Here is a 22,038-nt window from a genome sequence, read left to right as displayed (position 1 = left end):
CCTGCTCGCAACAAATTATATTGCTGGAGATAACCCATACGTGGAGCGGACTCATCGCATTAGGAGCCCCTAGAGTGCACCTTGGCATGCATCCCCCATCGTATTTGTCCTCTGCTTGCACGCTGAGACTTCGCGTTTTCTAACCGCCCGCATGCGGCTCTGCAACTAATATAAACAATCTGATTTTGAAATATCAAAAGGTTCTCGAACATATTTCTTACGTCGATTTTCTTTGTGAACCGTAATTACAGTTACTACTTCTCTGTCCGGATGCGTGCAATGAGCCTATAGGGCGTGTTTGGTTGCCCCCGCATCCCTCCGTGCACTAACGTCATGTTTGGTCGTCTTGCTCGCACCTTTTACCTGCATCTTTTCATTCGTTTGCTCTCCTCCATCCCGCACGCCTCCGTCTTATGGATTTCTCCTTCCCTCATGGTGCAGGATGAATTGATTTATCCAGGATGCAGGGACCCATGCGTCAGACACCTAAAAAACTAATGCATGCATGTAACCAAACACAACCTCGTCTCGTACTGAAGACAACCAAACACGACCACCTGCACAAGCTTAACCCGACTTCTTCGGTCCTGCACAGCCTAACCATCCTGACTCAAGACTTATTCTGCAACCAATCACGCTCATAGTTGCTTGTTGCTGTCTCTGCCGGCCTGAAGCCACAACCTGTTATTTGTGCGAGGTTGCTGCACGACTTCCATCAGGTATCAACAACATGTTCAACAGTCGAAGAACCCGGCCTCATGTTCTGAAAAGAGAGAGAAAGTCTCCAGTCCGCACCGAATGTGTTTGGTTGACTCCACATCTCCACCTCGAGGTTGTTGCAGCTCCTGCATGAACTCACTGACGTTATATAGCTAATTCTTCGCATGTGGCTACTGTTTGAATGGACGAGAAGATTTCCAACTTAAAGCCGGATTGCCTGTACCTTTCCTCGTCATCACCGTGTGTGCATTTGCAGTAAAGCTCATATGCATTTGGAAATAGCATGGAGCATTGAATTAATAAAATAAACCCTTAGTGAAATCTAAATTTCCTGCAGAAAAGTATGTGTTTGTGTTTAACAGTGAAAGTTCTCCGTTTGTATACATTCAGAATATTTATTTTTCTGTTCATGTATAGAGGACGTGTGCTGATATTTTTATGCTCATTTGAATGCATTTATTTATCATACATTATGAATATATCATGTAATTGAAGGAATAAAATTATGAATGATTACACTAGAAACATGGTATAAGGTATATGAGTTCTCTAAATCCTACAGACCTTAGACCTATCACTCTTGAGAGACTCGTATTTATTTTTTCTAGCATAATAAATTTTTGGGATGAATGAATGATTGGTATTAATTCTGAAAATTTGTATATACCATAATCCTGAAAAATGCTAGATGCTTCTAAGAGTATTTTGTATAACCATCCGCTATCTTTTTGCACATTGCCACTTGTTTACATGTAAGGCTGGACGAAAAACTCGAAGCTCGTTAACTCGCTCGGCTCATGGCTGGCTTGACTCGGCTCGGCTCGGCTCGTTATGATAACGAGCCAAGATTTTAGCTCGTTAGCTATAACGAGCCAAATCGAGCCAGCTCGTGAGCCGCTCGCGAGCTAAACGAGCCAAGCTTCCAGGAAAAAAAGTATCAAAACTTGTATTAGTTTTTGTATTACTTCATGTCTTGCACTTTATAATTGACTGGTAACTGGTCTAGGCCCTATAAATTGACTGGTAACTGGTCTAGATGCATTTCTTTTGTATTATTATTATTCTCAAATTTTAGATAAATGCAAATATTATATTTTGTGTATTTTTTATACCTGGCTCGCGAGCTTAATGAGCCAGCTCGAGCTTTTAACGAGCCGAGCCGAGCTGGCTTTCTGGCTCGTTAGGATAACGAGCCGAGCCGAGCTAGCTCGTTATCTTAACGAGACAGAACGAGCCGAGCCCAAACGAGCCGAGCCAGCTCGTTATCCAGCCTTATTTACATGTAGTAAACTCATATGCACATGATGATTCCGGTAATAATAATATATGCGTACCTTCATGAAGAAGGAATATCCTGAACTTGTCCTGAATGACAAAATTATATAGCATGATCATTTATTAAATCCTAATAGAATATTCTGCTGCCACTGAAGTGGAGCGGACCTTAAGCATTATAGTTTCTGATATTACTCTTAAAGAATGAGTACGTGACCAAGCTAAATCTCGAAGGTCATATAAGACTCACTGAATGAGAAATTTTTAGAAGATATCACATATTATGATTGCAAAATGTCAGAAATATGGAAAATTGAATTTTCAAGCTTACGTGACCATATGAGATATATACACTGCTCTATAAATAATATAATGGCCTAAAACTTTGTATTAAACGTCATAGAAGACAAGATGGTAAATAAGATTTTATCGATGAATATTCTCGAAGGAATGTCTCTTGTATATAGAATATCAAAGAGCAATGTAATACATGAAGTATTTAAATTTATCATCAGAAATTACTCAAATAGAAGTTGAGTTAGAATTTTTAGACAGTTCTATGAATCAGGATATATGACTTGCATATGTTGCACTCCTAGACTATGAAGTAGAGCATGCATGAAGCTACTAATGTCAAGCATAGAAGCTAAGACATGTAAGAATGGATAAGAATTAGAATATTTAAGATTTTCTTGAAGAAGAACTTAAATCATGTGCTTACAAACTTGTTTTGTCTTTGGAATTACTATCCTGAAGTATTAGTGGTGGTGGTGCTTTAAGTTTTGATTTCCGTTGAATTAAGTGGATAGATTTTGTAAACTCGTAGAAGATTTAATGGTTATTTTATTAGCTTGAAGACTAATATAAAGTATTTAATATTCTTAGTTGTAATTCTTACAGTAATATGTGTTCTTGCATGGAATGAATTAGATTTATATGTTTTACATATAAACAATTATCAATTTTTTGCTTATCTAAATAAATTTTGTATTAATTTTATCCACAGAGAAGCCTCAGTTAACCATGAAGGTTACAGTTCTTTGTGCACTACTACCATATAGGTAGAAGAGAAATTGAATTTCCTAGAAGCACATGAACAATTGGACTATACTGACATATTAACTGATCTCAGAAGGATCAATTTAGCCAAGAAATAGTATAATCCTAAAACTAAGTATTTAATACTGAGCCCAAGAACTAAAAATTTATGTCCTACCCTGAATATGTTGTTGTACACTAAATAGTACGTACACTGGATATGTGAATTTTATGCCAACACCAATGAATACTAGAAGTATGATTGGATTATGTGGAACATTAGAAATGATTATTCATAGATGATGCATATAGCAGATTACTACTTGAAGTAATTATGACATAAAAAGGAGAGGAATTTTAGGTAAAGACATAAAAAAATATAGGTAATATATATTTAATAGGCATAGTCTTTCTAATATATCTTTAAGTGCATGTATAAGAACTTGAAATCCTAGCCATGTCCCTTTCAGCTGAGTTAACTTTCTCTGTATTGCACTAATTGCAAGTAAGCTTGTAGCTTTGCATTTTGTTGTTATCTATTACGTTGGGTTGAATACCAACGTTCCACATTACACTCGAATGCGTATCATTATATTGTGCTCTCGTCGAGCTGTAATTATCTTCACTCCTCCATGAATATTAGCATAGCATATTTGTAACTAGTAGCTACCTTACACTTCCCTCATAATTAGATTGGCTAGCTAGTACCCTATGTCTATAGTTCCCATTGAACTAAGAAGTATCTTGATTTCAATGGATCACATGATAAGCAATAAATTGGTTTAGGGTCAAGTAGCCAAAGATTAGGGAGAGTTGCTTAAATTAAAATTGGCTAAATAGAGAAGTGGAGAAGTGGCCCAATTGAATTGGATGGATTATAGTGAAAATTGAGTTGATAGATAAAACATTTATGATGATTTGGGATTTATGAAGAAAAGATATTTGGGGAATTTTTCATTAATGACAATTAGAAAATTCTAGAAGAAATTCCATATGAGTTTGTATGTTGCGTATTTTATATATTTAAAGTATATGGTCCATTTTTTATGTATGAGTACTTGGATCAAAATTTTTTGGCTAAATAATAAAGAAGCTAGATAATGAAATAGTTTTCTAAACTATAATATGGGCAAATCAGGGGAAAACCCTGAGTTTGTAGGAATATTGAACATTCTTAAGTGCACTTTATGTATTCTAGCTCGTTGCATTTAATATGTAATAACACCCATATTTAAATATGTGCGTGGATATTTTCCATAAAATTTTATCATAGCATACATGAATGGGCCTTCGCTTGTAGTTGGAGATGCATGAATTTGATTATTTTAAGTTCATGATAGGGGATATCTTTTGAAGTATGCTATAAAGATCTAATATTAGCATTAGGGGGAGAGAAAGCCTATTTTAAATGTCAAATATTATTTCTACAGAAGGAAAATAATCTAAAGATAATATTCCTCGAAGTTTAAAGTAGAAATACTATCATGCACTAAATCAAACAATAGTTTGATTAATACTCTTGTGAAGCATGAAGTAGAGCACATGCCATATATTTAAGAAAAATGAGAGGAGTAACTTGAAGTTAGAAACCAGAAGTTGTGTTTACTAGTAGTAAACTAAATGTTGTATACTATCAAGCTAAAATCCACGGGGACGCCTGTGGGTCCTAGTTTAGTGTATACTTGTTGAATAGAAATAAAATAAAACCCCTCCATTCTCATGAAAAGAACACCTCATGAAGAAGGTTAAGCACCTCATGAAGAGGATCATCACGAAGATGAAATCCAACACACTTGTTGGGTATGCAGAACAACAAATCATCTTTTGTTTGGGAAATAACAAAGAGACAGAATAATATCATATTATGAGAATATTGGGAGAAAATAATAGTTGTCGACAACGTTACCTCTAAACTTGCAAATATTTTCTTATGAGAACCTGAATCCAAAAAAGGTCCACGGCAAAGTCGCCTATAGCGATTATATCGGGTCAATGAAGAAAGCAATTGGGGTTGAATCTCCTACTAAGAATAAATAAATGTTCTGCTATATCTCTGACAAATGAAATGGATGAATATGAAATATACAGTTAATGAATGGATTATGAAGATCCATATAGTTCCTAAAGAATATAAATCGCAACATACGGAAATTAAATCTCATACAAAGTATTAAAAAGTCTAAGGTAGAATATATTCCTGTGTAAATATTAAAGTCTCAAGAAGAGCATGTCCTAGAAGAAAAAGAGTCAACAAATGACTTTATAAAAGAGAATATATCTCATAGAAGAGAATTGTTATTCACTAAGACTGAGAACATCCTTGAAGGAATTAATCCATGAAGGATTTACCAGTCGACTCTTGAATAAACACCATTGATCCCTGAAGTGAATATAGACCCAATAGAAAGAAAATGAGGAATCCAAAGCACCATGAAGATGTCATACAAACTCTCAGAAAATGTATATTGCAAAGCTAGCAATGAAGTGATTGATGTCCTCTAAATACCATAGAAGGTATAAGAATAATGATGACTTTGACAATTGAATTATTCCCTAAATACCAAATGTAAGACTAGATTCATGTAGTGGTACAATCAAAATCCTAAAGATTTGTAGAACATATAATTGAAAACCCACTAAGAAAAAATTATAAGTATTCAAACTCTATTATGAGTTTGATGCACTATGTTGAAGATAATTTATTTATCTTCATAATTCTCTAAAATGATTTATTATCTGAAGAATAAAATTTATTTATTTTGCACAACTAGTAGGTGCACGTCAGGTGTACACACTATGCAAATTAGTGAATTATGTACAGTATGTAGCAACTACTAACGAGAAAAAAAAACCAACTTGCTAGCACCCAGAATTGCACCAACCGATCGACTCCAGCCTTGCGGACTAAGCCAAGTGGTAGGCTAGTTCCAGAACAACCGATCCGAGCCTTTAGGATGTCCTCAACAGCTAACTATTTGGTTAGCTATTTTGATGTGGATAGAAAAATAATAGTAGAGAGAGTAGTCGACAAATAAATAACTGATCTATTTATATAGTCTAAAAATCTAAGAGAGAAACATATAAGTCCAATAATATATAAAAAAAATAAAAATATATAAAATAATCTTTGCTTTTGTCTTTCGCCCTACGTTGCGAACGCCGAGATCACAAATCCAATAGGTCAGGGGCTCATTCCGGAACAACCAACGGAGCCCTTAGAAACTGAACCACAAATGCACAAGGCCGGTTCGTACAGAGTCGAGGCGACAAGCCGACCGAGCAGACAAGTACTACTCGTGGTAGTGTCGTACAATCCTCCGTGGGGCCTCATCCAATGAGAATGTGTACTAGTCTCATCCCTCAGTTTAGTTTTTACCCTAAAATTTTACATTCTATCACATCGAATATTTAGACCTCGTTTGACAGGGCTTCACTTCACTAGTGAAGTCATTTTTTTTTGCTTCAGCTCCACGAACAGTTCCACCGATAGAGCTGAAGCGGTTTTGGTAAATCGTTTGGCAAAATGGCTTCCCTGTGAGAGCATGTTTTTAGGGACCTGGAGGAGCCGAGAGAAGCCACTTTTTTTTGGCTCCATCCCACCCCAAATCACTGTGAGAGCATGTTTTTAGAGGCTTCACAAGTGAAGCTATTTTACTTTACCCCGTTTGGTAGAAAACGGCTCCAAACGGCTCTTGAAGCCGGTGGAGAAGCCCTGCCAAACAGGACCTTAGACACATACATAGAGTATTAAATATAGATTAAAAAATAATGAGTTAAATACATCGTTGGTCTATTAACTTTTACCTATATTTTACTTAGGTCCATCAACTACGAAAGTGGTTTTTCAGGTCCATAAACTTTTGAAGTGATGCATCTCTAGTCCATACCCCTTTGTTTATCTTTTTAATCTGACGTGGCAGTCCACGTTGTCGTTGATGGTTCTTCTGGAGGTAGTCCATGGTCCGCGCAGGCAGCGGCGCCGCGTCCGGCTGCTCCACAGGTGCGGCGACGATACCTGACCGTCGCGGTGAAGCACCTCGTCCGGCTGCTCCACAGGGGCAAGTAGGCCAGCCCCACCCTCACCCTTGCCCTCTCCCTCTCCCAGATGCAGTAGCCCCATCCTCCCTGCCTCCCTTCCCAGCCCAAGGCCACCATGGCCGAGACGCCCTGAGGCCACGACAGCGCGACCACGCCGCCGTCGCGGAGCTCTGCCTGCAGCCCTGCACCGAGCCTTTGTCATCACGGAGCCGCGCGACCCCGCCTCCATCCTCGTCGAGTAGCCTGTGACCCTGGCCGCGCCCTCGACCTGCGACCGTGACTCCGAGCCAGCCCACCGCCGCACCTCCACCCACAAGCTGTCGGCAAGCCTCTGTCGCTGATCTGTCTTCTGGAGTCATGCGAGACGAGGTCGCGCTAAGGCGGGGTGGCCGGAAGTGGCAATCCTGGCTCCACGGAAGGGCTCGGGCTTGTGCTAGTGCGTGTCTGTGATCCAGTGCGGCCTTGAAAGACTCGGCCTTGGTTATCACGGGGTCCGCGGAGGACATGGACATGGCTGCCGCGAGTGGCGCGGCAACGCCGTGCTGTGCAAGTGTGCCGTAGTGTGGGATGCCTTCGCGGTGACAAGCCGCGCCGACGCCGCTGCGGCCGCGGTAGCATCGTGCGAGCAACCATGAAGTGCATGGTCCGTGCGAAGGGTGGCGGGGCACTACGTGCCAGCGGCTGCGTGTGCGTATCGGTGCTCTGCCATGCGGCGACCGTGGGTGGCCACCGGTGTGGCATCGCGTGTTGATGGTGTCCGAACGGACTAGGCGACGTGAGCTTGCGGGAACCGCGTACGTGCGCATCCAGGCGAGGTCACGAGGCGGCTCGAAGGCCAGGCAGATAGGCCAAGGCAGAAACAAGGAAAAAGGGCGGGTCTCGGGTGTGCTCACTAGCGGGCTTGGTGACGGCAGGGCGCCTGGTGCAGGGAGGGTTTGGTGCAGGCAGGGCCAATGCAGGGGAAGGCGTGTCCCTGAGCGGCACAGCTTCAGTGGTTGCGACGGTCACCATGGTCGAAGGAGAGCCGGCGCCGAGGCGAGGAAACTCCTGCAGGCGGTCGGATGAGCGGGCGTCGATGGCTAGATATAGATAGGTTGGGCCTTGGGTCACAGAGCGGCTCACCGGTAGCTCAGGAGGTTGCCGATCACAGAGCAGAGGCGGCAGGACACCGACGGTCCACAACGCGGTGTCACGGACGGCGTCTCGTGGCGCGGCGCAGAGGAACGGCGGGGCTCGACGAGGTTGACGCGTTCTTGTGCTGCGAACAAGACGATGGTGAAGGCTGGGACAGACGACAAGGCTTCTACGACAGGAAAAAGGGAAGCTTTGATCTTGGGGAGGATCGCCGACGGTTTGCTGGTGGAGGTGCGGCGGTGGGCTGGCTCAGAGTCGCGGTCACAAGTCGAGGGCACGGCCAGGGTCACAGGCTACTCGATGAGGATGGAGGCGGGGTCGGGCGGCTCCATGGCGACGAAGGCTCAGTGCAGGGCTGCAGGCAGAGCTCCGCGGTGGCGGCATGGTCACGCCGTCGTGGCCTCAGGGCGTCTCGGCCATGGCGACCTTGGGCTGGGAAGGGAGGCAAGGAGGATGGGGCTACGACAGCTAGGAGAGGGAGAGGGCAAGGGTGAGGGTGGGGCTGGTCTACTTGCCCCTGTGGAGCAGCCGGACGAGGTGCTTCACCGCGGCGGCCAGGTATCGCCGCCGCCCCCGTGGAGCAGCCGGACGCGGCGTCGCTGCCTGCGCTAACCGTGGACTACCTCCAGAAGAACGATCAGCGACAACGTGGACTGCCACGTTAAATTAAAAAGATAAACAAAGGGGTATGGACTAGAGATGCATCACTTCAAAAGTTTATGGACCTGAAAAACCACTTTCATAGTTGATGGACCTAAGTGAAACATGGGTAAAAGTTAATGGACCAACGATGCATTTAACTCAAAAATAATTAATTGCACAGTTTACAACTAATTTATGAGACGGATCTTTTAAACATAATTAGTCCATAATTTGATAATAAAGTGCTACAGTAACACATGTGCTAATGACAGATTAATTAGGCTTAATAAATTTGTCTTGTGGTTTACTGATGAATTCTAAAATTTGTTTTTTATTAGTATTCGAACACCTACAGTGCCCAAAACTAAAGCTTTAGAGGCTGAATCGAAACTAAAAATGGCAACGGGTAAAATCCGCGCGGATATAGGAATCACAAACCACACCCGTGACAATATAACTGTGCCCGCGCCCGTGCCCGCCACTCGCCACGGGAAGCACTATGCGCCCGCGCCCACTATCCGCAGGCATATTTTGCCCATGGGCATACCCGCATACCCGCTAGAAGTTGCTCGTCGGGGAAGACGGCGGCGGCATGCAGGACGGAGACGACAGCCTGCGCGCCGGGGATGGTGGCCTGGGTCGAAGCTTCGAAGCAGGGAGGATGGAGGCCGGCGTCGGAGCCTCAGAGCGGGGAGGACAACGACCGACGAAGGAGCCTCAGTGCGGGGAGGCCGGTGTCCGGCGACCAGCGTCAGAGGGGGGAGGCCAGCCGCCGTGGGTAACTGGGGGAGCCACGAATGGGGAACTAGGGGCTGGGGGTCTGACCGTCTGAGGAAGGCCGGACCGCCGGAGTGGAGGAGCGACAACGCTGGGAGGCCGAGATCGCTGGTCGCGTGGCCGCGTGGGTGAGCTCGTGAGGGTGACGACGGCTGCTGGTGGGAGTGGGATGGGATTGGGAATTTGGGATGACAGATGAGTGAACTAAAACCCTAGAATTTGATGGTTATATAGCTCTTATGCAGTGGCCCCACATGTCAGTGCGGGGTTCGCGGGTTTGCGGATGCGGGCATGCTCTTTGTTTACCCGTTTATCTTTACCCGTTGGGCACAACTCTATGCCCGCGTCCGTGCCCACGGGCACAGGTTCGCGTCTGTATCCGCGCCCACCGTGTCTGGTACCCGCGGGTACGCGGATTTTTTTTGCCCGTTGCCATCTTTAGGTGGTGTTTGGATCCAGTGACTAAAATTTAGGAGGTGTGTCAGGATAATGTTGCTTGCGGTGTTTAGATACTAAAAAAAAATAAATTACATAATCCGTCAGTACTCCACGAGACGAATTTTTTTAAGCCTAATTAGTTCGTTATTAGCAAATTATTTACTTAGCACCACATTATCAAATCATGGACTAATTAAACTTAAAAGATTCGTCTCATAAATTAGTCGTAAACTATATAATAAATTTATATTTAATACTTCATACATGTGTTAAACATTGAAAATAGCAACTACTACAATTTAAGAGGGCAACCCATCACCACCTTACTCGAAACAAGGCCTGTGACTCGTCTCGTCCCGTCGTCAGCGGTCAGTGCCTTGGCGGCCTGCGCCTGCAATGCACTGCCCTAGATCTACTCCGTCGTTTGCCTTGCACCGGCGGACCAGCCAGCCAGCCCAGCCGTGCTCCAGTAACGTCTCTGATTCGCCAGCAACCTACTACCCTGCACCAAGCTGGACGCTAGCCAAGAACTTGTTTAGTTTCTCCTTAAAAACTTACTCTCTATCTCATCAAATATTTTATACATACAAGAAGTGCTAAAAATAAACTAAAAAAATAACTAATTATACAGTTTGCCACTAATTCGTGAGACGAATTTTTTAAGCCTAATTATTCTATGATTTAACAATATGGTACTACAGTAATACATGTGCTAACGACAACTTAATTAGGCTCAATACATCATCTTGCGAATTACTACCGGATTCTGTAATTTTTTTTATTAGTATCCTGGTGTGACACCCCAGTAACTTCCAAAATTTTACCTATGGATTTAAACAAAGCCTAAACCTCACATTACTGTTATAACGTTACTGCTGACGGCCGGTAGCCGTGACCTCGTCAGCCGTCGGCGAACGGCCGTACAGCTAATAACGCACTGGCCGGCGGCATGGAGCTCCGCCGCGCCGCCGGAAATGGCCGGCCGTGCTCTCGTCCGATCCGTCCGTCTTGCTCTGAGAACGAGGAAAGCAAGAACAGAGGTGCATGGTAGGTGAGCAGCAATGGCCAGTGGCGCCATCGATGATGGATGGCGCGATAATGTCCGACAGGTTACTGAGCAAGTAACAGGAGACAGTGATTAGCGAGAGAGGAACAAAGACATGGATGATCCCGAGCTCAAGTTCTAGAGGAAGATGAAGCACTCCATGGCCACCGAGGGGTTGTGGCCCAGCGGCGCGCCCTCCTCGCCCACCGCCAGCTTCTTCTGCTCCCCTCCTACTCCTCCGCCCAACAACGCCGCCGCCCGCTCGTCGCCGACGCCGCGACCGGTGGCGGCGTCGAGCCCGCCGCCGTCTCTAATGACCCGCGGCGCCGGCCTGGCTCGCTCGGGGGTGCCGTGCTCCTTCGCGGCCGCCTTGCGCATGGGGCTGGCGGGCCGGTGGATCGCGGCGCTGGGACTGGGAGAGGCGGGCGCGCGCCTACTGCCCGTCGGGGAGTCCGACCGCCGGCCGGACCGCTCGCCGGGGTCCCGTCTGGACAGCGCGCTGGCGCTGCCTCCCCCGTGGCCGGCGGCGGCGGCGTTGAGGGAGAGGAGGGGCCGCTTGGACGACGACGGCAGCGCCATGTCGGTCTCCCTGGCGGAGTGCGTCCGCCGGACGGCGGCGGCGCTCCGCGCCGCGGACGGCGAGAACCGGCCGCTGCGGCACCCGATGCCGGACACCACCGCGGGCTGCTCCCGCCGCGGCCGCGGCGTCGGCAGATGCTGACCGCCGCTCTGCTGCTGCCTCCTGTGCGCCGACGAGGGTGACGGCGACCGCGCCCGCCCGTGCCCGTTACCGCCGCCCGCGCCGCCTTCCTTGGGCTTGCGGCTCTCCCTCTCCCTCTCCTCCGGCGCCGTCCTCCTGGCTGTAGTCTTTCCTTTCTCCGGCGCGTCCAGCGCCCTCTTCTCCACCTCCCGCTCCCGCTCCCATCCGGCCGCCTGGTGCACCTTCGCCTTCGCCTTCTCCTTGGCAGCCGACGCCACTGACGCAGCGCTGTCGCTAGCGCTGCACGTCTCGAACGCCGCCGCCTCATCATCCGCCTCCGGCTGCTGTTGCCTCCTCTTGACCGGCTCCGGCGGCGGCGTCGGCCTGGGCGGCCGCGGCACCGGCGTCTCGGACAGCACCACCTCCTTGACCTCCTCCTCCTCGACCTCGGCCTCCACCTCCAGCACCGGTGGCAGCTGGGCATGGGCGTTCTCCTTCTCCACGACCGGGAGCGGGGCAGCCACCTTGCCCTTGGCGCCGGAGCCGGCGCGGGCGGCCTTCTTGCTCACGCAGCTGCCCATGATGATGCGCCACCCACCCCACCCCGCCGCCGGCAGCGCGAACGGAAGCAGTGGAGAGGAAACGGAGAGTGGAATGCCGTAGCTAGGAAAGCAATGGTGGTGGCCTGGCCCTGCTGGCTGGGATGGGCGGATGGGAGATCCGGGTCAATGAGGTGGCGCTCAGCGATCAGCTGAATGCAGCTGCAGCTGCAGCTGCATTATGCATCTTTCGTCGTGAGGTGGAGGGAATCGGATCGCGAATTGAAGAAGGCCTATTAATCTCGGGGTCAACTACCTCGATTCCTCCCTTCTCTCTCCTCTCGATGCAGCAGCGCTGCCTGTAGGAGCTGCTACTACGAACGACACAGTGGTGCTCGGGCTCATTAAACTGGAGTCAATTCGCCGGCCACTGACTGATATATATCGAGCTGGCGCCATCACTGCGCTAACTCCCATCACCCGTCGGCCGCTATCGCTACGCTACGCTACTGGCCTCGCTTGGACGGCTGCTGCTGTGGTGTTCCCTCACCCTCCCACGAGAGATTGGACCCGTAGCCCCGAGGGCACTCCCTCATCTACTAGGATTAATGGTGAGAGGTACGGCAGGTAGATAATTAGCAGGTCTGTTTGCATCCGAAGTTACTAGTAGGACCTTCGTCGTGAAAAGATGCAATTAGTTTTGTGCCTAGACTTTGGAAAATTCATGACAAAATAGAGTACTAAAATTCATGACAAACTGGTATACTGGCCACGTTCGGATGGTATGGTTCTGGAGGAATTTGGATGGTTTGGAGAAATTCTGGAGGAATTTGTGAGAGGAAAACACTCTTCTGGATGAAAAAAGAAGCGGATCAAGCCGGGTTTAAGGGCACGCGAACAGCCCGGCTTGATCCGCTTTTTTTTCATCCAGAAGAGTGTTTTCCTCTCATAAATTCCTTCAGAATTTCTCCAAACCATCTAAATTCCTCTGAAAATACTTTGGAAAAAAAATCTAACGACACTTATTTGTCATTAAAATTTTGAGCGAGGTAAGATAATTAGATAGAATCTCTAATGGAGTTTAAGATTATATAAGATATATAGATATAGATAGACACGATATATAAATATAGCTATAGACATTAATGTAGATATAGATCAAACATGCAACTTTCGTTAATATATGTGTGCTACCTTTAGAGTAGCACCTTTTTGTAGGTTGAAGGTTGCTTGGAGATACTCTCGTATCAATTCTAAATGGGAATCGTGGACGCCCGCATCTCCGATGAGATAGGATTCCGTCGGACGGTAACCTAGGCACACATCCACCGAACGGCCCATCAGAAAGCGCCATCACGCGACCTCGGCTTTGGTCGCGCAGCCCGCCTGCTCGCGCTTGACACTGCGCCCCGTCCACTTCGTCCCGCCCCACACACGTATCCCGTCACTCACCCACCTCGCCCTGCCCCACACCCGCCGCCCCTTCTCCCTGACCTCCTCCTCTCTCTCTGCACAGGCGGGACCCGGGAGCAGAGATGAGGATGAGCGCGCCCCGTCCGCAGGACCCAGGCGCGCCGCGTGCCCCATCCGTCGACCCTCGGATCGCCGCGCTCTTCGCCTGGCGTCCGGGCCGTGCCCCATGAGGCCATGAGTCTCTGAACATACTGACCGACCTGAGGCGCGCGACGGCACCGCCAACACCAGCAGAGGCGGGTGCGCGCCTGACGACGCGGGTGGAACTGCGGGAGCAAGGAGCGAGAGGCGCAGGTGGGGTGCGCGACGGGTAGGAGCAAGGAGCGAGCAACGTAGGATGAGGGCATGCGGGGGGAGATTGCCGCTGCGGCAAATGTGTGGGGCGTGCTGACGGCCGTAAGGCGTTGTGAAGCGTGCGACGGGCAAGCGTGTAGGAAGATATTTTTGAGAGAGATGTGAGACGTACAGAGGAGGATGCAGACCTGTTAGACCTGTAGGGTGCGCGCAGGCCCGAGAAGCGGTGTCTGATCGGACGGATGCCCAACCCTGAGCATTACCGATTCTAAATTTATTAAATCCAAGCAGGCCATAGTTTGATTGTCGGGCTCCCGTGCCGTTTTTTGTCCAAGATAAATCATCTCCATGCCTTAGTGTACAGTTTGTTTCTATTCATGTCTCAAAAGAGTGCTCGTTTTTTGGAAAAAAAAACCGCTCTATTATACATTTATACTTCATCCATTCTAAAATGATAAAACATTTTATATAAAAATAATACTAAGTTTTACAAACTTTGATTAACAATTAGTCAGTTTATATACAAGTTTAGAAATTAAAACAAAAACTTATTACATCGAAAATTTGTATTTAAAGTGGCTCTGAGATGATGTTGATTTTTTTTAGCAAATGGTAATATATTTTAAGGGAAATTAGAGGTGTTATATATAATGTATGAATTTTCCTGTTTAAGATAAGCTTATAATTGGGAGGGACAAAGGGAGTATATATTAAGACAAGAGGCAAGTTGGAAAAAAGCCCTAAACAGAGGACCATATTACAAGTTGAAAAGAAGCCCTAGACAGAGGACAATATTAAGATAAGCTTATTAAAGGAGGCCCAGGTTCACGTGTTGAGGATCAGTATAGGAGATGTCGACTTCGTCTTCAGTGATGGAAGCTCATCGTAGAACGTGGAAACAAAGAGGCCATGGGTGCATGATGCCTGCATGGAAGAGTCTTACATATATCTGTTCATGTCATATGGTTTTTGTAATCTTTATAGGGATAAATAATTGTATTTTTATTCTTTGTCAACGCCATTGCATGCTTCTTTGTGGCTTCAATAAATTTATCCACCTCTTCACGGAAACCTGCCTTTTGAACCTTAACGAATCATACATCCAAGAGTTCCTGTACTCCATCTTTTACAACAACAACAAAACAAACATTAAATGACTACTTATTCATATATATATAAATGAATCAAATTAATAATTACTTGAGAATAATTGTATATACTTCAGATATATATGAATATAAATCAAATATAATTACATGAAGCATACAAACACACCATGGTAGAGAAAAATTAATTAATGGCCCATTTATCCATAAATAATTAAAATATATATTTGTTGATTACAATAAACAATTTCAAAGACAACAATTATATTTTACCCAATATCTTTCATGCAAACCCTAGTCCAATTTCATCAAACATAAATTTATAAAAACAAAATTAATAAAAAAACCAAACCCTAGATCTAGTCAACATGCACATGAAACATCCATAAAACTAACTAATTGTTCACTAAAATCAAGAAACATGGACCAAATAAGGGTATGATCTTGTTTCCCTACCTAATTTATCCAAGTACATTCAAAACTTGGATCTAATTTGCTTCATAAATAGCTCAAGTACCATAGAAGAAAGAGAAAAACAAAATTCTAATTACTCACTAATCAACCATTAAAACTTCAAAAAATGTGGAATATTATTTTCTTACCTTCTATAACCTCTCTATCAAAGGATTTGAGACCAAAACCTTCTCCCTTAGTAGAGCAATTTTTGGGAGGTGCCTAAGGCCTCCCCACCTTTTTTTCACGGGTTGGAGTGAGTGACCCGAGGAGAAAGAATGTGCTGTAGTTTTTTTATACGTGGGTTATTTATAGGGGCGGCTGGTGATTGAGTCGTCCCTATAAATAGCAGGTATTTAAAAGTGGGGCATTTGTGGGGGTGGCTCAATCACCAGCCGCCCCTACAAATAGCAACACCAGGGGCGGCTGGTGAGTGAGCCGCCCCTACTGTTCCATTTGTAGGGACGGCTGGTCTCGTGGCTCCCGAGTACGCTATTGTAGGGACGGCTCCATCACCAGCCGCCCCTACAAAGAATTTCTCCCGTTGCTACAAACCGTTTTTCACGTAGTGGTTGAAGAGCATGGTAGCAGTCAATGAAGAACGTTTCCGACCAACCAAGGATGTGGATGGAGAAATTGACAGAGGACAAATAACCTCTCATCTATCAAGGTATTTTTTTTTCCGAGAGCGTGCCTTAGTACGTTTCCCATTAGGAAGAACGGAGTGTTACAACAACATATGCGATCGTTTATGGAACAAGTACCGAGTAATTTACGGATACCCATACCAAGAGAGCTACAGTGTAATTTACCGCGTGACATCTTGCCTCCCCCGAGCACCTTCTATGCCCAACGAAGTTGGGGAAGAAGGGGGGAGGCGAGGTCGGAGATGGAGAAGAATGAGAGGAAGAGAAACACTCGAGTATCATTTAGCATTACTCTTTTAAACTATCAAGCGGGGATAAGATTTTTATTTATTTTTTATTTTCTAAAAAGTATGGACAATGAAAACTCACTTGTCTTTTTGGTGATTGGCTTGTGGATATATTTTTTATTCTGGCGAGGAGGATTTGGAAATTTGTATGTGAAGACGAAAGTTGAGTCGATCGCCAAATCAAAATAAACAATGAATAAATGCTCCTATCTGTAGAAGCTAGAAGGCATCGATCTACTTGGTTGTCACCTGCACATGACTAGTACTGGAGCGAATGCTTGCCCGGTGACACCCGGCGAGGCAGGGATACGATACCATTCAGGTGAAGGACGAGTTTTGGAGGGCCGGCATTGCTCGGTTTTGGGTTGAAATTTGAATGGCATCAGGGCCCGGCCGGCCAGCGATACAGGAACCGGCCGGCTCTGTCGTGTGGGACGGCCGGTGGGAGTGGACTGCGGTGTACGCACATGGTCGAGCATTTTAGTGGGGGCCCGACCCAACCCAACCCAACGTCGCCATGATAGTTGAGACATGCATGCGCATGGCTGGCTTGGTCTGGCCATGGCCGCCGGTCAATTCTCGCGCCCAGGCGCAGCTACTGTGGGCTGTGGCCTCGCCGCAAGAGCCGCTCGGCGCTTGGTTATCATGCAACCGCAAACTGCGCGGCCAGCTCACCACCGCAAGAGCCGCTCGGCGCTTGGTTATCATGCAATCAAATGGGCTGAAAAATACTCTTCTGACTGAATTGTTGCGAGAGAAAAACACCGTTCCAACTAAAAAAAGAAGTCAAACAAGCTGAATATGGGGTAAGACAAACATGGCCATATAAGTTTCCTCTAACTTAAGTTTAGTGGGGCTCGTGTCAGTGGCAGCTCTCTACCCCTCTAATGGACGTGATGTAAATCACACGGTGCTCGTCTATAACATGATGTAGAATGAAAAGCTCAAAACCAAGGCGAGGCAAGGCAAGAGAATGCATATACACAACTAGTATAATGCCTATGCTAACGTTACGGTTTTTATCTTGAGAATCCACATGAAAACAACCAATGATTTTTTTTTCATAGTTCAACTTTTACACAAAAGTATGCAAATATACTTATTTTTCTAATTAAAGTATGCACCCATATTTTATTCACGCAAATACGTATGTGCTTCATGTTAATGTGTGTATGCACTAATACTGTCAAAAAGTTGTACACAAGCGTAATAATTTTTCTCCTGAAAAAATGCTGATGAAAGTACATATACCCTATAGATAAACACTGAAACAATCGTATATGGATATACTCCCAATTGGATATTGTCATATATGCACGTATATATACTTGGTCCATTGGTATAAGGACGTATACTCATTAAAAAGTATGAACGCATACTCCCTACCATGTATCCACATATACTATACTTGTTTTAGGGTATATGGACATACTCTAATTTTAAAAGTATGAACGCATACTATCGTATGTACATATACTTGCCAAGAATGGTTTACACTATCTTTCTGCACAATAAACAACAATTTTTTTGTGGCATGTAGCCATCACCCGAGATTTAGGAGATTAGCTCCCGTGCATGTATGCATGCAGTTTTGAAAAGGTGCGACTGTGGGATGTGGGAGGCTGTAGCGCCTGACTAATGGATCCGATGGCTGCATTGAAACCCGATTAGAAGAGGGAGTAAGGCCGCGTTTAGATGGTGATTTTTTTTGGTTTTGGCTACTGTAGCACGTTCGTCTGTATTTAACAATTAGTGTCTAATTATAGACGAATTAGGTTCGAAAGTTTCGTCTCGCGATTTCTCACCCAACTGTGCAATTAGTTTTTTTTTCGTCTGCATGTGCCGTAAGATTCGATGTGACACTTTGGGGTGAAAAATTTTGGAAACTAAACAGGCCCTAATTACTCCTGGGAGTACAGAAAACGCACCCTATATATATATATACACACACATGGGAGTAACATGGCTCACTGGAGTAGGAAATAATTAATATATATATATATATATATATATATATATATATATATACACACACACACACACTATTACTGCAGAATCATTGCATGATTCCTAAATCCAAGAAACGAACCAAAAGCAGAGAATCCGAGGGCTGTCAAAGGCCAACTCACCAGCGGCGAAATATGTTACCACCAACATCTTCTCGAACAGCCAGGCAAAGTTGATTCATTATCCCTTTTATATAACTAGACATCATCAGAAGCACAAGCCAACAATCAGCACAGGGGGCATGGATGTGTGTTATAATTGCTGCACAATTGTGGATATAAATAACAACAGGAATTGGATATCCACTTTTAAATTAACAACTGTCTGATGATCTTCATATCCTTTTTACTATGGTCTTGTTAATAGCTCGAGAACCCTTTGCTGGGCCCATCAAAAGAGTCCTTGCCTTCAAACTCAACAAATATTGCTGCGAGCAAAAATTGAAAGATCAGCTGAAGTTCCCTGCAACTTTCAAATACTTTCACATGCTCACTTTAGTCTAAGCTAAGATGCAATGAAAAGGATCGAACACTTTTAAAGAAAAATTCGACAGCCATTTACTACTGAGGTCAAAGCAAGCCATCAACCTCACAATAGATAACAAACTATCCAAAGCAACCTTTGTTATCAACAAGTATATTTGTGCCATGGAATATGACAAAATAACAAGATGCCACATCATTATAAGCATTTGCGGACAGGATTCATATAACAGGAGAAATTTTCTTGCCTTTATATCCCTGTGTATGATTTCATTGTGTTGCAAATATTTCAGTCCATGCAAAAGCTGTTTAGTATATTTCCAGATGACCTGATAAAGAAATAAAGTGAATAAAAAAAATACTCTCCCCTGGTTAACTCGTCAAATTAACAGTACAAGCATTTTAGAGTGGAATAAATAAATAGATAGATAGATAGATTTAATTTGAACAATTGGATAAAATATAAAAGTCAAAGCATTGTTTGAGAGCAAAACTTCTCACCTGGGCCTTCTGTCTTGTCGCATTGCTGCTTCCAATCATAAACAGCCACCAAGAAAACAATTCGAGATCCATCAAATCGCTCAAAAAGTTCTCTCCGTTCAAAGGTCCTACAGATGGAAGCATGCATACCGACCTGGTTGACAGCAAGGAGCTCGCCGAACGCGCCACTCCCTATAAGATTGCCCTTCCGCCACCGGATCGGCGGGTTCTCCTCTGCGGATTGCTTCATGCCCTTGACCTTGCATTTCGTCTCATTTCCAGCATCGACATGAGCTAACAAGTGCACTAATCTACTCAAACATATAAAGGAATTGCTCTGAAGAAACATACTGTTAATAATTGACAATGACATAGCAGGAAGCAAATTATATCAAGAGCATGATATTTTCTTTAGAAAAATAATCTGCAAATAAATAATGAGACGTAATGCAAGTATATCGGTAACCAACCAGTTAACTGAAAACTTAAAATACTATAGTTTCCTAAATCGAGTGGCCTAAGCACAGGTTGGCTCAGAACTTGACCATGGGACATTGTATCTGAAAATAATTTGGTAGTAAAAGTACGTCCACAAAAAGAATTACATGTTTTGACACAAACTCACGCTGCCACTTGAAATCTTGAATGTCTGAAGGCTCACCTACATGTGTTGGTACCTGATACACAGGAAGCACCCTTTTAGGAAGCAAGAAAACAGCAAGCACTCCTGGCTGATAACAAATCGATCTTACTCTTTCCACCTGCACAAACAAAGTAGTGATCCGGCCTTACTGCAGAGTCCAGCCAACCAAATCAATTATACTATAAAATAAAATTTCATTCCCAGCAACAAGCTCCATCGATTCTTCTTCCTAGCCAAATTGAAGGCACTGGTGAAAAATCAACCCAATTGGACTGAGCCTACTTGCACCTGAAGAGGGCCTCTAGCTTGTCCATGGCGCCCGTCAGCGCCTGCACGGCAGCCGTGTTGGGCAGTGGACCCGCAACGACGCCGGCTGCCGCCGCCGCCACCGACGGCTTTGCGGTATCCGCCTCCGTGCACCCAACCTATCTCGAGCGAGACCGCACTAACATAAAAAATCAGATCAAAACCAGAGACTTCAACGAGCCACATGCATGGGGGATGGAGGGAGATCAGCACCTTGGCACGCTTCGGAGGCTGCTAGGATGCGAGATCGTCACCCGCTCCCGGTCCCGGACACGCCTCCGCCTCCTCTGCGGGCGCCAGTGCGCCCTTCTCCTCCTCGTCCCTCGCCGCCGGGCACTTCGCCGCGGCGCTCCGCCTCATCCCAACCATCAGCACAGAGTTAGCGGTGCGGAGGTGGCGCCCCATGCGTTCCCGGCAGCCGCACGCGAAGGTGGCGGCGCTTGAGATCCCGGCAACCGCGCGCGGATCAGCCTACCCGCCTCACGCCTGGACTCGCGGGTGGCGGTTGGGGTGCATCCCGGGCGCACGCGTGCGGTCTCCCACGAGGAGCATTGATATTTCATTTTTTCTGAAAAAGGCGTTGAGTGTGGGATTCGATCCCTGGCAGCTGAGGGGGTCGCGGCGTGCGGCGTGCGAGGAGGGCGCGGGGGTGAGAAGCCTAGCATGCCACATTGTCGTCATTGGATTTGGTTTAGGTATTTTGTTAGCTCTTGATTTTAATGTAGATAAATTACTGTGTGCATTTTTCTGGGTACACAATGGTTGGAGGCTTTTAGCGGAGGACTTTTTCCTGGAGGACCTAGTACAATTTTGATTTATCCATTATCGTAGAGATAACAAATGTTAGTGTTGGCTTAAATCTTTCCACACACCAATGCTAGGACCCACGAATTGCACAAAGATCATCATCGCGAACTGAACCCCGCACAATAGTCAAGCCATTTTGTGTAGTAGAAATAATGTTGGAGAAAACCTACAAATGCCTCCTGATGAGGATTTTGGCATGGAGATGCACCTAGAGTTGTTCAAGAGTCAACAGGTCACCTAAAAATGCCCTCAACTATGTTAAGATGAACGGAGAACAATAATTTTTGGAGTTGAAAATTTTAGCTTTCTGTGAGATAATAACAGATTTATTTGTGTTTGTTCAATTAGATAACCCTGAATCCACCATAACTCTTCATATTTATATATAGAGAGAGTGAGGAGGTCCAGTGCCCCTGTTTGGAGATCGTTTACATACCAAATTCGGCATGAATTTTGACATTCTGTTGGATTCACTAAAGTAGTCTGCCCAATTTGCTCGACAAACATGTACTATCAATTTTGATTGCCAACATATGTCTCATATTTTTTAAGCTCACCATTATATTCAGAGCCCTAGGCAACCGCCCATCTTGTAGTGTCTCGACCATATAAGTATTTTTAATAATATCCTTGATGACCTTGAGTCCTCCCCAACTTAAAACCACTTAACAAACTTATTACTCTCTCTATTCTAAACTGTAAGTTGA

General features: G+C 45.4%; 1 protein-coding gene and 1 long non-coding RNA gene across 2 annotated transcripts; both read right to left on the bottom strand.

Annotated features, from left to right (window-relative positions):
• Positions 1-10,338: 10,338 nt before the first annotated feature.
• Positions 10,339-12,732, bottom strand: LOC136538695 (uncharacterized). Its single transcript, XM_066530653.1, has one exon. It carries the CDS (start codon positions 12,386-12,388, stop codon positions 11,246-11,248), a length of 1,143 nt encoding a protein of 380 aa, XP_066386750.1. The 5' UTR covers positions 12,389-12,732; the 3' UTR covers positions 10,339-11,245.
• A 6,035-nt stretch (positions 12,733-18,767) lies between these two features.
• Positions 18,768-20,231, bottom strand: LOC136538694 (uncharacterized). The gene is made up of 4 exons (XR_010779429.1): positions 19,730-20,231; positions 19,597-19,621; positions 19,344-19,424; positions 18,768-19,040 (listed from the first exon to the last, which is right to left on the bottom strand). It is a non-coding gene; the product is annotated as an uncharacterized lncRNA (long non-coding RNA).
• Between the last annotated feature and the right edge of the window lie 1,807 nt (positions 20,232-22,038).

The sequence above is a fragment of the Miscanthus floridulus genome, chromosome 2 (genome assembly GCF_019320115.1).
Source record: "Miscanthus floridulus cultivar M001 chromosome 2, ASM1932011v1, whole genome shotgun sequence".
In the NCBI taxonomy this organism is placed as follows: Eukaryota; Viridiplantae; Streptophyta; class Magnoliopsida; order Poales; family Poaceae; genus Miscanthus; species Miscanthus floridulus.
This window is presented reverse-complemented; position numbering and strand designations above follow the sequence as displayed.

What these genes read in the sequence shown, in the direction of transcription:
- LOC136538695 (XM_066530653.1), bottom strand. Translation starts at nt 12,388, where the DNA reads ATGGGCAGCTGCGTGAGCAAGAAGGCCGCCCGCGCCGGCTCCGGCGCC.